This window comes from Gorilla gorilla, chromosome 15 (assembly GCF_029281585.2).
Source record: "Gorilla gorilla gorilla isolate KB3781 chromosome 15, NHGRI_mGorGor1-v2.1_pri, whole genome shotgun sequence".
Lineage (NCBI taxonomy): Eukaryota > Metazoa > Chordata > Mammalia > Primates > Hominidae > Gorilla > Gorilla gorilla.
In genome coordinates, this window is record NC_073239.2 from 31,372,423 (window position 1) to 31,388,044 (window position 15,622).

General features: G+C 38.5%; 1 protein-coding gene across 1 annotated transcript; it reads left to right on the forward strand.

Annotated features, from left to right (window-relative positions):
- The first annotated feature begins 14,486 nt into the window (after window positions 1–14,486).
- LOC109023133 (non-histone chromosomal protein HMG-17-like) lies at window positions 14,487–15,078 on the forward strand. Its single transcript, XM_055361162.2, has one exon. The coding sequence runs from the start codon at window positions 14,493–14,495 to the stop codon at window positions 14,787–14,789; it is 297 nt and encodes a 98-aa protein (XP_055217137.2). The 5' UTR covers window positions 14,487–14,492; the 3' UTR covers window positions 14,790–15,078.
- The last annotated feature ends 544 nt before the right edge of the window (window positions 15,079–15,622 follow it).

The window sequence follows — 15,622 nt, forward strand, 5'->3', positions numbered from 1 at the left end:
TTTATAATAAACACCTCTGATTGTAGAAATTTTGAATGGGAATGGTAGTTAGAAGGTAAAGAGAAAGAAAAGAAGAAATAAAGAAGGATGCAGGTGAAAGGAAAAAGTAAATAAGTTAATGACACAGTGAGCCGAGATCGCGCCACTACACTCCAGCCTGGGTGACAGAGTGAGACTCCTTCTCAAAAAAAAAAAAAAATAATAATAATAATAACGTTAATGATAGAAAAAGCGGAGGAGAGATTCATGAAGGTAAAAACAGATATGTTAAGTCAATCAATATCTATATTTTCCCCTAACAAGAAAATTCCTTTTGCAAGCTCTTGTATCACTTGCTCACTTAACTTGCCCACCCCAAATTCCATCATGCTGATAGTCAAAAATTGTAGTTCTGGGTTTGCATAGGCATTCTATACACTTTCTCTATGTCTCTTCTTTTGTCCTAGCTTTTTTCCCCTAAGACAATCATGAATCTTACTAAGTTATCTGATCTCCCTAACGCCCAGGCTGGTATTCTGCAAACATGCCCCAGTTTAGCCATGACAGTTGTTTATGGCCAGTGTCCACTCTAACTGGCGGTCTCACATCTCCTAGATCATTTTCTGGATTCGTTTCTCTTATTATTTGAGTATTTCTTCCAAATGTTTTTAATGTGAATCTTTGCATAGCAAATTGTATGAGGTCCTTCATGCCTGATAATGTTTTTATTCTTCCCTTTTATTTGAATAACAGTTTGGATGGATATAAAATTATAAATTCAGTGTTACTTATCTTCTTCAAAATTATTTCTTCATTATCTTTTTGTATGCATTGCTACTATTGAGAAATCTGATATCATTCTGATTCTTGTTAGAAATTTGATGTCAATCTGATTCTTGGTCTTCTTTAGATGATTTGCTTGTATACCCTGGAAGATATTCAAATTTTATATTTGTTTTGATATTGTTACATTTCACATAATGTGTGTTAAATTTCACATAAATTTATTTTCATAAGGTGCTGGAGGTCCTACTGGAGAAAAATGATATTAAAGGGAGATAGTTAAGTCAGCCTGAAATAATAATTTGTCATGAGGCATTAGGGATACTTCTGAGAAAGGGTAGAATCTCTCTCAGATCTGCCCCAACCTGTCTTCCCAGGAACTTCTGGACTACTTCTATGGGAATGAAGGTCGTTTGTTAGAGAAAAGCAAGAGTTGCTTACACTAAAGTTTCTTTAAAACATGGCCTCAAGGTGGAAATACTTTGGTACCCCTTTAGCAGAGTAATATATAAGGAAGAGGAGTAAAGCATTGTGTGCCTGCTCTGTAGCCAACCTTGAGCTTAGTGCTGGGAAGTTTTACCATACGAAATGATGGAGACTCTGCCCCTCCAGTGATCCAGGGCAATCACAGCCCCAACAAATACAGCCATTCCCAGTGGAATCAGCAGGGGTGCCTGGGAGCTTTGGTGGTGGTGCCTGGAAAAGCAGCAGCAGGAATGGGCAGAAGTGGTGGTACCATTGGGACAGGGCAGTACCATGGCAGATGGCCTGGAGCCTAACAGGGAAAGCAGGTGGACACTGCTTTCTACCCAGTGTGTAAAAATCTAGGGTAGAATTGTCTAATACAGAGTGGGAGAGACATTTTCAGATAACTGTAGCAAAAGCTACCTTGAGGTTCTAGGTTCAGAATCAATTAGGCCATCACATTTCTCTCTAAACATTAATTCCTACTACACAGAAAATATAGCCATAGAATTGTGAGCTGATGTAGAAGATGTAAGATCATAGATCAGTGTTTTAAAGCTGTCTGGGAACTTACTGGCTAAGCTAATCATCGAAACTTTTAAGAGTTGCTCAGCAGTTACTATTGCTGAACCTAAAACACAAATAATAAAGCCCCAGATGTGAGCATCTCTAAGCTATTGGGCTTTATATTTCTTAAGTGGAATACCACAAAGAGTTTATTTGAGAATTCTTATTTTATAATATTTTCAAAATAAATGAACTATATTCTCTAGAAGTTAGAATGTAGTACAAAATGCCATATAAGACGTTAAATTCTAGTCAATTTTGTGAACAGTGGACTTTGGCAGTGGACAATCAGCTGTATAAAATGGCTTCATCTTTTTCAAACTGATCAAGATTAGTGGATTCAATGAGATAAATACCAAAAGGGTTGACACAGGTAGAACCAGCCTGGACAACAGACTTCCTCACTTCTGTGAGCCTAATGCTCTCAAGCTCAGCTCTAACCCTGGGTCAAACTACTTATACTTCCTCCAAAGACTTAAAGTTAAAAAGTAGAAATCCGTTTGATTTTCCTTGAAATATTTTTATACAGTATTTCTATTATCTGATCGTAGGGACTATTGATGACTATTTTAAAAGTATAGATAAAGGTATGGGTATGGATACAGAGCTATAAGCTTTCCCAGTGCTTTTTATACTTCAAGTACTCCAATACCTAATTCATTTGGAATACAAATTTAAGTTAATTTTTTTCATTATTTCAATCCCAGTGAAAAATTTCCTTTCAAACTACCAGTATTAAATGTACAACTAAATAGCAAAATGTACTTAATGTGGACTTTACACTCAAAACAATCAGGAATTTTTTAAATGCTGTTTGGTAGGATTCCAAATTTTTTTTACTATAATCTTAAACATGTGTTTATCTTTTGCAGTTATACTTATTTACAATCAAACTTAAAATAAGACAGCTCAAGAGAGTGATTTAGTTTACTTTTTACTTTGAAGGCTTGTTCTTAGTTGATAACATTTCCGAATATTGCATTAACAAATAAACCCAGTAACTGTGCTTACAGGTAGAGTCATAAGACCATCTTTGCAGGTGCCAGTTTAAAAAGGGTCCCTAGTCAGGGTAACATTAATGCTCAGGGTGCCTGCTGTCTGTTGATACTACTGGAACTTAATATACTAAACAGATGTATGATTGGTTGTACCTAAGATTACATTTCTCAATTCCAACTATATTTAACTAAAACTTTCACTGAAATTTTATAAACAAGAAAATTATTCGAAAATAAAAAAACACAACTTAGATAAACCAATTACAAATTTGTTAAACCTTAAACATTTCAAATCATTCCATACGCCATTCAAAATAGGCTCTCAAGTCCTGCTGTCAAGCCACTGGCTCCGTGGCCCAGAACTGCTTTGGTTTCCAATGTTTCATCTGTACTTCTACATTTACTTTCTTCATAGCTTTGTGGAAGAGAGCTGTCAGCCCTATAATTCCACAGAATATCTTGTCTTACAATGCAAAACCTGTCTTGTATTAATCATAGAAATAGTTTCTACAGGACTTCTCTACCATAACCGCTGTCCCTTCCTGCCTAAGCTTCCTCTGACTGTGTCTACTGTCATGGATGCACCACCATCTAGGCTCACAGCCTCACAGCCCACATCTGACAACTATGACTTCACCGTATGATTGCTCAACCTTGTTGATTCTTTACATATTTTAAGAAACATTTGATTTGATTCTATAATTGGGGGAGAGTAAAAACTAGATTCCTGACTGATGCGCATGGTTAGTACATGGTTATGAGAAATGTATATTAAAATAATTAATGTTCTGCGGTAAGAGGATGTGAATCTTTTTTTTTAAATTAAGACTACAGAGGACAGTAGAGTTAGATTCATTCATTCATGAACTCATTCATTGATTGTTTCATACAGATTGAAGAAATCTTTGTAACTATCTACTCCTGTTCTGTTATTTGACAAATGAGGAGACTGAGGCTAAGAGACATATCTGAAGTGTAGTCACCAAGAATCAGAGCGTGGTGTGATGTGGCTCAGTGTGTCCTCTGCTAAGGCAGTGACCCAGTGTGGCCACCTCGGGATGGTTGGTACCCCTGTTTCCTCCAGTAGCAACACAGGATCCCAGGAGCAGAGGGAAGTCTTTGGCCACAGCACAGAGGCTTTGACAGGTCACTGTTAAAGCAAAGAAATACATCTTAGGCTCTATGAGAGACCTTAAAATAGCTCCCAAGTGGCAGCACTGCTTTGAATGGCTTTGGAAAGACATCATCACACCCACGACCCAGAGAAAGCTTTTAGTTCAAAGGTGAAGAAGCTTGCATGCCAAGGTCAAGGAGCTGGAGCCTCAGTAATGTTCCAATAATCCAGACATGTATTCATCCCTGTGGGTATTGAGGAATGTTTAAATTTAACGGAGGGGGAAGTGCTGTCAAAGTGAACACAAGGAACTCCCTTTTATTTAAAGCTCTTGTTCCTCATTCATTCTGGATGGTGAGTAATATATCTTAAGGTTCGAGGGGAATTGACATGCAATCGTAGACGCCTGGTGATGGTTTTCAGCTTGTGTGGCAAAGCTGAAAAGTGGGGGGGAAATAAATACAGAGAATATTTAAAGTCACTAGCATCCCAAGATGGCCAAAGTACTCATTAATAGTTTCAAATACTGGGCACAGAATAACTAGTTTTCAAAACAAGTGCATGAATTCATCAGCTGTTATTACCACAAGGGCCAAGCTTGGGAATTAACAGGGCATGTGGCTGGAAAAACTGCTTCTGTTTTGCCTCTAACACAATGTCATATGAAAGTAGGCATTTAATAAATACTTTAGTTACCCTGATGAGTTGAGTTTTACCTGTAGTAAGAGTTATAGGAACATCAGTCAAAATTAAGACAGTTAAAATTCTTATTATATGAAGGTTGCAGAATTATTAAAATAGACAATCTTTGTATTCTTAAAAAAAAAAAAAAATCCAAGAAATGTTAATGGTCAGATGAGATGTGCCAGGAAATTTTTTCCACATTTCAACAGGAAATATAAAAAGTTAATTCACTGAGATTCGAGTACATAGTATGTTTATTATCTATTAAGATTTTAATAGATAATATATATTTGAATCTCAGTTAAGTAACTAAAATTTTAATAGGTAATAAACATATCAGAATATTCAATGCAAGTAATAACCCAAAATCCAAATTAAAAACAATAACTAAATTAGCACAGATTATGCCCAATGCTGATGAGGATACAATAAACTGGGCAATTCTTTTCTGCTGATAGACATGTTAATTAATTCATTCTTTGTGGGGAAAAAATAGCAATATACATCTAAAGCCTAAAATTGCTTATAGCTTTTAAATCAGCAATTCTTTATATAGTTATCTTGCCAGGAAAAGTAATTTTAAATACAAAGTGTTATGTAAAATTTGCTTATACCAGCATTATTTTTAATACTAAAAAATCAAAACCAACTTAAATGTTTAAGGATTCCAAGAATAATTAATAAAATACATAAAATACCCAAACATATGCACACAAGAAAAAATTTTAAATGCTAAAAGCAAAATTTTTGAATATCTGGATAATAAGATTCTCCAAATTCTGAGATATGCATGATGATGTAAAATCCTAGGGAAAAAAAGGTATCTTTTTTTTAAAGATACCCACTAAAGATAAAAAAAGGTATCTTTTTTTTTAAAGATACCCACCTTGGAAGTGGGTTTTCTATGTTTTAGAGTATTTTTCAACTAAGAGGACATCCAGCTTCAGTTTAAGTGGGGTCAAATGTGTCAAAGTCTCTCATTACAAAGTAGCTCTATCCATTCCTGGGTCCTTATACAGGTTCTAGCCAGCCATATGAAAACCTGGTACGGAAGCCAAACTTTGTGACAAGTACCTACTCCCTTTTCTCTCTGATGAACTGGGCCAAACTCCTGAAGGGTTAAAAGCCCTGTACAGACACTTCCCTTCATCATCCTCATTTGAGGTCTTTTTCCTTATTTCATACCAGGCTTCCCCAGTCATTGGCTGCATTGAAAATATTACCTGCAGTCCTGTGAATCTTATGCCTGACTGGAAACATACATCTGCCTGTGCTAAATGCTTTCATTCTATTATTCAGTTACTCTGTGCTGTTCCTATCAGTTAGAATATAGGCCCCCATAAAGCTGGCAGGCTCAAAACATGAATAGAACTTTCTTTTCCTAGAATACTTAAGCATACACTCTGAAACATGGGAAATCCATCTCTTCGTCACAGTTTGCTAATTTTTACATCAAAAAATTACAACTAGCAATGTCAACTGACACACCTAGGGATGTTACACTTGCCCATTTCTGTAAAGAATTCTTACAGAAAGAACCAAAGATGTTTTCCTTCCTTCTCCAGTCCCACTGATCACTGTGGGCAAGACATCTATGTGGCACCGGGCATCAGCAGAGCTGGTAATAAACATGCTGAAAAATAACCAATGAATGCTTGAAACAATGGAATCCATAATTCTTCCCAAATGGTTTTGTGTAACGAATCCAAATATGGAGCATAATTAGAAGCCAGTCATATAACATCAGCCTATTTGGGATTGTTTCACTTTAGGCACTTTAGGCGGGTGTTTTGAATTGTGTTGTAGCTAATTTCGTGTAATAAGCTAAGTCGTAAAGAATGTTACCATCTGAAAAATGGGGTAGGCTCACTGTAGGCGAAGTTTACAGACCTTAATCATGGTAGAAAAGTGACCCTACTTAAAGGAGAAGCTGGTTATGTGAATTCTTTTTTTAGCATAACCATTCAAAACAAATTACCCCAAAGCACCAATACATTTTAAAGCATGGAAGGCTTACAGCACTTGACAAATATATACAACATTATGGAACAAAATAATATCTCTTCCACAGACAAGACTGTATTGTTTATCATTATGTTTGATGGTTTGGAAGGAGATTCAGCAATATCTGAGAGCTAAGTGCCCTCTCTCCTACTTCCTTTTGTATCATTTGTCACCAAGCAGGCACTTGCTTCAAAACTATTGAAGGTTTTTCAGAATAATATGTTGTTTACTTGCCTTCCTGACTACCAACTTATTGCTCTCCCCTATGAACTGCGTGAATGTTTTGAAGTTATGGGTCTTTCTTTGCAGACCCTATTCATAGTCATACAGGGAATATTTTTTCCCAAGGGAAGAAGGGATGCTACAATGAAGAAAGTGTTTCCATTATTGGTTCCAGCTACAATCTGAGAAAAAGCAAAAAAAGAAAAAGAAGTGAAATGGGAGTAACAAAAGAGTAACTGAAGCAGGAGGGAAACTAGAGAATGAAAATGTCTCCAGGATATTGGAAAAGATGAAATTGCATAAGAGCAGCAGACCTTTGAATAGACACTAGGGACCTGGAGGAACGTTAATTATAATGAAAATAAATTGCTATAAGAAAATAAGAGGGAGAAGAGTAGAACTGAAAAGGGGATGCAAATTTAAAAGAAAGAATGTTTATATAAAAACATGGATTGGATGAAATGAAGCAAGCAGCTGAGGCGGGTTGGTGCTCACATTTACCAGTGTTTCATCATTTGGTAAAATTTGTTTCTCTGCTTTAACTCTACAAAACACAAGAACAGAACACTCTGCAAAACAGCAGAACAAGAGAGCAACTAAGCAGTCTCCATGAGCTGCTTCTTCCACCTCTTCCAGTCAAATTATAAAATAGCCACCTGTACCACATTCCCTCTGGAACCTCTAGGCATACAATTCTGTGTGAAGCACTTCAAAAAATGTTGTTCTACTGTCTTCTGGTCTCTGGGTTTTCTGATAAAGAATTACAGTCATTCCAGTCATTGTTCCCCTATATGCAATGCTTCGTTTTTCTGTGGCTGCTTTCGAGATTCTTTGTCTTCGGTTTTCAACAGTTTAATTATAGACGTATCTGAAACTGGATTTTTTTGAGTCTATCCTGATTGGCATGCGCTAAATAATTTTTTTTTTTTTTGCATTACACTTCTTTACTTGGGTACTTCTTCCTTGAAAAGGTTTTCCAGGTCTAGCCTTAGTATTGAGACAGGAAGGAAATGAATGTGTCATGTCAGGTAAATGCCAGCTGGCTCAACTCTCAGGCCCCTCTCCATGCTGTCTCATTTTTTCCTCTTAGACTTGTAGCTAGAAGAGTTCAAACAAACAGGAGACCATTAGCTCCCTAATAGTACTTAGGGGAAAAAAATGCCTTTCTTTCCCTACCCCTTATAAAAAAAAAAACCTGGCCTTCTTAATGGGTCATAAAGTTGAATATATATATATTATGCATGTGTGTATATATATGTTCTTTATAGATATATATTTCTGTGTGTGTGTGTATATATATGTGTGTGTGTATATATATATATATATATATATATATATATATAATCTGTATTTAAGCCTCAGTGCAAGTCCCCCTGGCTACAAATATTAATGGCTTTCATGTACACACAGATCCCAACACTCCCCCAAGACTAGGAGAACAGCTGGTGATTCTCTGTGCTGAGCACAGGTCCCTCACTACCTCTTTTCCATGGCTTCTTTCACCACATCCCACCCCCCGCCCAACCAGTGCCCTTTCATTACAGCTTCCTGATTGGCTTTTCATCCTGACCTCTTCGACCCCTCACAATTTCTCAGTTCTGGGTACTATTCTTTTAAACCTAATTTCTACTCTAATGTGTTAGAAATTCCAGTGAAAGTTGACTCCTTGAATTAAAAAAAATTAAGGCACTAAGAATTGTCTTGTCTAGAAGAGCTGCCGCCCCACTTCTGAGTGCTCCCGATGAAAGGAGGAAAGGGCAGCCCCACGCCCATGCACCAAGTCCAGCCCAAGTTCTCTCAGGGGTTTTTGAGTGGCCTAAGAGCTGAGACTGCCTCCATTTTCAGGAAGTCTGGCCTCATTTAGGTCTAGCCAATGTAAGGCAGATTTACAAAAAAAAAAAAAAGGTAAACCAGATGAATTTATTTATAGAAAAACAAAGACTCAACTGGAGGGGACAGATGAACCAAGACTCAGCAGTGGGAGACTGGTAAGGAATACTTCATGGCTGGCAGTCTGAAAGGGCTGTGAATTAAATGCCAAGTTGCTTTCTCTACTAACTGAAAACAGAAATATCTAAAGTCTTTCCCATTGTCCCAGAAAAACTTTCACTTACATTGGCAACTCAGCTTTGTTTGCAAGCAATTGTAGCGAAGGAAGAGGAATGGCATAATTTTAAGAAATTGGCTAAAGAACATTAAGGAAAGATGATAATATGAGAAACACCAGGCACCCTAACAGATAAGGTATTTTTGGTCAAGAATTGCAATACCTTCCTTAAGAGAAACAACTGAAACAGCATGCACTACTGTGGTTTTTTTTTCTAAGACAGCTAAATTAAGAAGTCTTCAATATGCATTCAAGACCTCACCTGAAATTATTTAGAAAAATCATGTCTTGAAATCCCAAGGGTAGGAGTGGCCCACTCTCAGAACTTACATCTTTTAGCAGTGACTTTGGATAAAGCTGAAATATATTGAGGCATCTCATTAAAAACTGGCCTTTGCTTTATCCAGTCTCACAATCCTCTGAGGAATATGCTAGGGCTGTTTGCGAAGGTAAATTTTACCTATTAGGGAGGCTGAAATGCAGCCTTTCTCCAGAACAGTTAAATGTCTGAATCTTCATTCTTTATATATGATACGATCCACAGCTATAGTTCCCTATAGGAAATATTGGAAGACTGGGGAAACCATATCTCTGTCTAATCTCTATGTTATCACTTGCCTTAAGTAAATATCTCTGCAAATCTACCTATTCTTTTTGCAATTAAATAAACTTTAGGCCTCTAACTGTATCCATGGATATCTTTCTGAAAGTCACATTACTGCCCCAATGAGACTACTACACAGGAAGCAATTTTATCTAGGCACAGAAAGAGAGAGTGTATGTGAACCACTGCCCAGGGTCTCGATTTTCCCTACAAGAAAATGACATGCAATTTGAAAATGTCTATCAGCAATGGTTATTAAACAAACTTGTAGGCATGTACCATGAGCACAGCCTAAATCTGGAATTTAAAAGGATACAGAAGTAAATGCCTCTGTTTTCAAGTAATTTACAACTTAATGGAGAAGATTCAATAAATAAAAAGTAGAGAATAGTAAGTACCACTAAACAGGAAAACAAAATGCCTCAGGAGTTCAGAGAAAGGAGCAATTAATTCCTACTAAGTATCTTAGAAAAGCTTCTAATGCTGGCTATTTTTTTAATTGGGAGGAGAGTATATAAAGAGAAGCATATATAGTATTTGGAAGGAAAGGCATTTTGAGCAAAGAGAAATGTATGACTCAAGGTATAGAGTTGAGAAATTACAAAATGTGTACAGGAAGAACTTCTAATCCAGTTTTACTAAAGCACTGGCTATATGAAAGTAGACTGCATTGTCTACTTCTCCCATCCTTTATTAGGGCTCCAACCTTGGATAGCAATCAAAAGCAAAGTTTCTGGAGCCAGAATGCTTGCCTTCAAATATGTTCTCTGTCACATCCTTCCTATACAATCTATGTAATTCGTATACAATCTATGCAAGTAAATGAATTTCTTTTTGCTTTCATTGCCTACCTGAAAAATAAGGATCATATAAGCACATATTTCATAAGGTTGTCACAAGAAATAGAGCTTTTAGAAGACAGAATGGCACATGATGAGCGCTCAGTGAATATTAGTTATTATGACCCTTATCTTGGAGAGTCTGCAAACGTGGAGGCCCATAAGTAAAAATTTCTTATCTTTTCTCCTAGTTGCATCAACATAGTTTCTTTAGCTCATACATAGAAAGCTTGGGCCATTGGGGTGGGGAAGCAGCATATATAGTTTTTAAAAGACTGTTAAATAACCTGAGAGTCTTGCACACCTGCTTTTTATTCCTGCCATTAATTATCTCTATGACCTTGAGCAAGTCACATAAATTATCTATGCTATGGTTTGAATATATTTCCTCCAAAATTTAGGTGTTGCCAATGTGATAATATTAAGAAGTTAGGCCCCAAGGGCTCCTTCCTCATGAATGGAATAAAGGCCCTTATTTTATAAGGCTTCATATAGCATTTTGTCTCTTGCTCTTCCACCTTTCACCATGTGAGAGCAGAGCATTTCTTCCCTCCAGAAGATGCAGGGCCCTCACCAGATAACTGACTTATTCTTGGATTTCCCAGCCTCTCATATTTATTTATAAGGAAATAAATCTCTGTTCTTCATAAATTATCCAGTCTCAGACATTTTGTTGTAGCGACACAAACAGACTAAGACACTATGCATCCGAGATTACGTAAAATAAGTGAGGAGTTCCTGTTAAAAACCAAAGTTGAACATACTTCAAAATGACAGTAAAAGTTTGTAAAACCTATAAATCCACAAAAACAGGGAATGGGAGAAAAGACAACAGAAGATAAGAGACTGTAGAGGATGAATAGCAGATAGATGATGGTAATTGCAGAGACACACAACTGCAACCAAATTGTCAGCACAGGAGAAAGTCAGTAAGAAGCAACCCAACTGTGGTAGGATAAGTAATGGCCTCCAAGATATCCACATCCCAATCCCTGGCACTGTAAATATGTAATCTTACATGGCAGATGAGATTCAGTAGGATCTTGAGATGGAGATGTTGTCCTGGATTATCCGGGTGGGCCCAATATGATCATAAGGGTCCTGAAAAGAGAAAGAAGGGAATAAGCAAGTCAAAGATAGAGAACAAGACGTGATGATGGAAGCAGAGGCTGGAGTGATGCGAGGTCTGAGCCAAGGTATGCTGAAAGCTTTGCAAGCTAGAAAAGGCAAGAAAACAGCCCACCATATGGGTAGATAGGAAGATGGTGGTTAGGAGACAGGGCTAACATGCAGCTTCCACATGGACAGATGGAAGAGCGTGTGGAGACTCACACTGTAATCTTTTGCTCCAAGAACCACCAGAGGAATGTACCAGGAAAACCGAAAGAATTCACAGATCCTTTGAAAGAGGCAGTACACTGATGCAAATTCCATGAAATGGTGAAAAGCTGTGAGTTCCCAGAGTGTGACAGGGGAAAACCAGCCTCCAAATACACATTCCTCCTGGGGAATCTGAAAATCCAGATTATGGAAGAAGGATTTAACCTTACCTAGAGAAGAAATGAATTTAGAGAGTCGTGCGAAATATAAAAGTAGAAGTAGCAGCAGGAAAGTGCCTTGCAGGTACTCCCGGTATCCAGCTCGAGCCTAGGGAAGCCATTCTTGACTATATACAACAAAGGCCCTTGGGAAAGGCAGCCAGTGGAATTAGGGAGGGGTCACAAGGCAAAGGAAGCTCCCAACTGAAATTGGTAGTGGTTTCAACTGTGTACAAATTTTATTGAGCAAAGTTTGGGGGATGAGTGGGAGCTGCTGCAGGTATGAGTGCAGGAGCAGCCAACAGAGTGGGCAGGTGGGGAAGGGTGAGATCTGAAAGCCATAACTGCTTTCTCAGAGGGGTAGCACAGGGCCTGGGGTAAGGTCTGAGCAAGGCACTGCAGGAGTGAGACCAGCCTTACCAACTCCATGGGAGTTTGGTGAGGCCTCTCGCTACCAGCTTTCCTCTACTTCCCTGGCAAACTATATGATACAGCAGAGGCAGCACTCTGGAACTAACCCCCTCTGGAACATAATCCCATTGGCCAAAGAACCACAATCCCTCCTTCCCCACAGTGGCCATAGCAAGCCCTACCAAAGGATAAGCTGAGCCCAGAACTGCCTACCTCTACCCCCACCTAATGGAATTTCCCTCCCCACCCTGGTAGCCAAATATAAAAGATAGAAACTCTTGGGAGCTTTATGGCCATGCCCATTGCCTGAGAAACCAAAATACTTACCCTGGCTATCTTAGGGCAATCTTAGAGCCTGCTACTACTACCACCACTGCTAGTGGTCTCTTGAAAGCACTACCTCCTGGCTGAAGGCCAACCAACTCAGGCCATTACAGCCACTCATGACAGAATAACCCTGATCCCAAGAAGAAGATAACATCTAACTCCACTGCCTGCAACATCCTGACAAATCCAAGCTTCTGAGTATGTCCATGTGACAGCTTCACTGCTAGCGTGACCAGCATTCAAGAAAGCCAGCACACTAAACATATATACAACCAAGGACTCTCACAGAGTCTACTTCACTTTCCTTCCACATCTACCAGAGCAGGTACTGGTATCCAAGGCTGGGAGACCTGAAGATGGATCACATCACAGGACTCTGCAGACATCCTTTAGCACCAGCCTGGAGCCTGGAAGCCCCACTGGGTGACTAGACCCAGAAGAGCAATAACAATCACTGCAATCCAGCTCTCAAGAAGCCCCACCCCAGGGGAATGGGAAGAGCACCACATCAAGGGATCACCCCATGAAACAAAAGAATCTGAACAGCAGACCTTGAGTTTCAGACCTTTCCACTGAAATAGTCTACCCAAATGATAAAATAAGGAACCAGAAAAGTAATTCTGGTAAAATGAAAAAACAGGATTCCATAATACCCCCAAAAATCACAACAGCTCCCTAGCAATGGATCCAAACCAAGAAGAAATCTCTGAATTGCCAGATACAGAATTTAGAATGTTGACTATTAAACTATTAAAGGAGCTACCAAAGAAAGGTGAAAACCAACTCAGAAATTTTTTTTCAAATGCAGGATATGGATGAAAAATTTTACAGAGAAATAGATATCATAAAGAAAAAGCAATCACAACTTCTGGAAATAAAAGACACACTTAGAGAAGTACAAAATACACTGGAAATTTTCAACAATAGACTAGAACAAATAGAAGAAATAACTTTAGAGCTCAAAGACAAGGCTTTTAAATTAACCCAACCAGAGAAAGACAAAGAAAAAGGAATTTTAAAAAATGAACCAAGCCTCCAAGAAATTTGGGATTATGTTAAACAGCCAAACCTAAGACAAATTGGTGTTGCCGAGGTAGAAGAAAAACCTAAAAGTTTGGAAAACTTATTTGAGGGAATAATTGAGAAAAACTTCCCCGGCCTTGCTAGATATCTAGACATCCAAATACAAGAAGCTCAAAGAACACCTGGGAAATTCATCACAAAAAGATAATCACTTAGGCACTTAGTCATCAGGTTATCTAAAGTCAAGACAAAGGAAAGAATCTTAAGAGCTGTGAGACAAAAATCATCAGATAACCTATAAAGGAAAACTTATCAGATTGACAGCAGACTTCCCAGCAGAAACCTTACAGGCCACAGGGATTAGGTCCCATCTTCAGCCTCCTGAAACCAAATAATTGTCAGCCAAGGATTTTGTATCCAGTGAAACTAAGCTTCATAAATAAAGGAGAGAGAAAGTATTTTTCAGACAAAGAAACAGAGAGAATTTGTCACTACTAAGTCAGAACTACAAGAAATGCTAAAAGGAATTCTAAATCTTGAAACAAAACCTCAAAATACCAAAAATAGAACCTCCTTAAAGCATAAATCTCACAGGGCCTAAACACAACAGAGAAAAAAAAAGTATTAAGGCAACAATTAACATGATGAATGGAACAATACCTCACATCTCAATACTAACATTGAATGTAAATAGCCTAAATGCTCCACTTAGAAGATACAGAAGCAGTGTGAAGAAGAGGCGAGAACGACCCCGGACTGACCAAAGCCCGCGCGCAGCTGCATCCCGCATCCAGCACCTACATCCCGCCACCGTCGTGGCCGCCACCATGCCCAAGAGAAAGGCTGAAGGGAATGCTAAGGGAGATAAAGCCAAGGTGAAGGACGAACCACAGAGAAGATCCGCGAGGCTGTCTGCTAAACCTGCTCCTCCAAAGCCAGAGCCCAAGCCTAGAAAGGCCCCTGTAAAGAAGGGAAAGAAGGTACCCAAAGGGAAAAAGGGAAAAGCTGATGTTGGCAAGGAGGGGAATAACCCTGCAGAAAATGGAGATGCCAAAACAGACCAGGCACAGAAAGCTGAAGGTGCTGGAGATGCCAAGTGCAATGTGTGCATTTTTGATAACTGAGTACTTCTGGTGACTGTACAGTTTGAAATACTATTTTTATCAAGTTTTATAAAAATGCAGAATTTTGTTTTACTTTTTTTTTTTTAAGCTATGTTGTTAGCACACAGAACACTTCATGGTTGTTTTTGGGGGAAGGGGCATATGTCACTAACAGAAAGTCTCCAAAGCTGGATTGATGTGAGGAAAACACCTTTCCCTTCTAGTTTTGAGAGACTTCCTCTTGGCTCCCAGGAGGAGGGATTCCCTGACTCTGACACACATGGCCACCTTGGCACAAAAGCTTTGTGGTATGAAAAAACAAATTCGTTTTTATGTCCTCGTCTCCTTTTCCATCTTTCAGCATAAACTTAACTCCCTTAAGCCGAGACATCTGTTGGGACCTGACCCCCCAGTCATTGGTTACCAGTGTGTCAGGCAATCTGGACTTTCCAGTGATGCCACTGAGATGGCACCTGTCAAAAGAGCAGTGGTTCCATTTCTAGATTGTGGATCTTCAGATAAATTCTGCCATTTTCATTTCATTCCCTGAAAGTCAGGGTCGGCTTGTGAAAAGTTGTTAAACAACATGCTAAATGTGAAATGTCAACCCTCACTCTAAACTTTCCCTGTTCAGAGCATCAGATGAAGACTTCGTTGGGTTTTATAGTAGCTTTCTGATTTTTGGTAGTCCATTGAAGAAGGGAGTTTGAAAGTTGTTGTATACTGTTAACAATTGTCTGCCCATGTCCTGCCTGAAATACCATGATTGTTTATGGAAAGTATCTTTAATAAAGCTGGATATGTTTTGAAAAAAAAAAAAAAAGAAGACACAGAATGTCAGAATGCATAAGAAT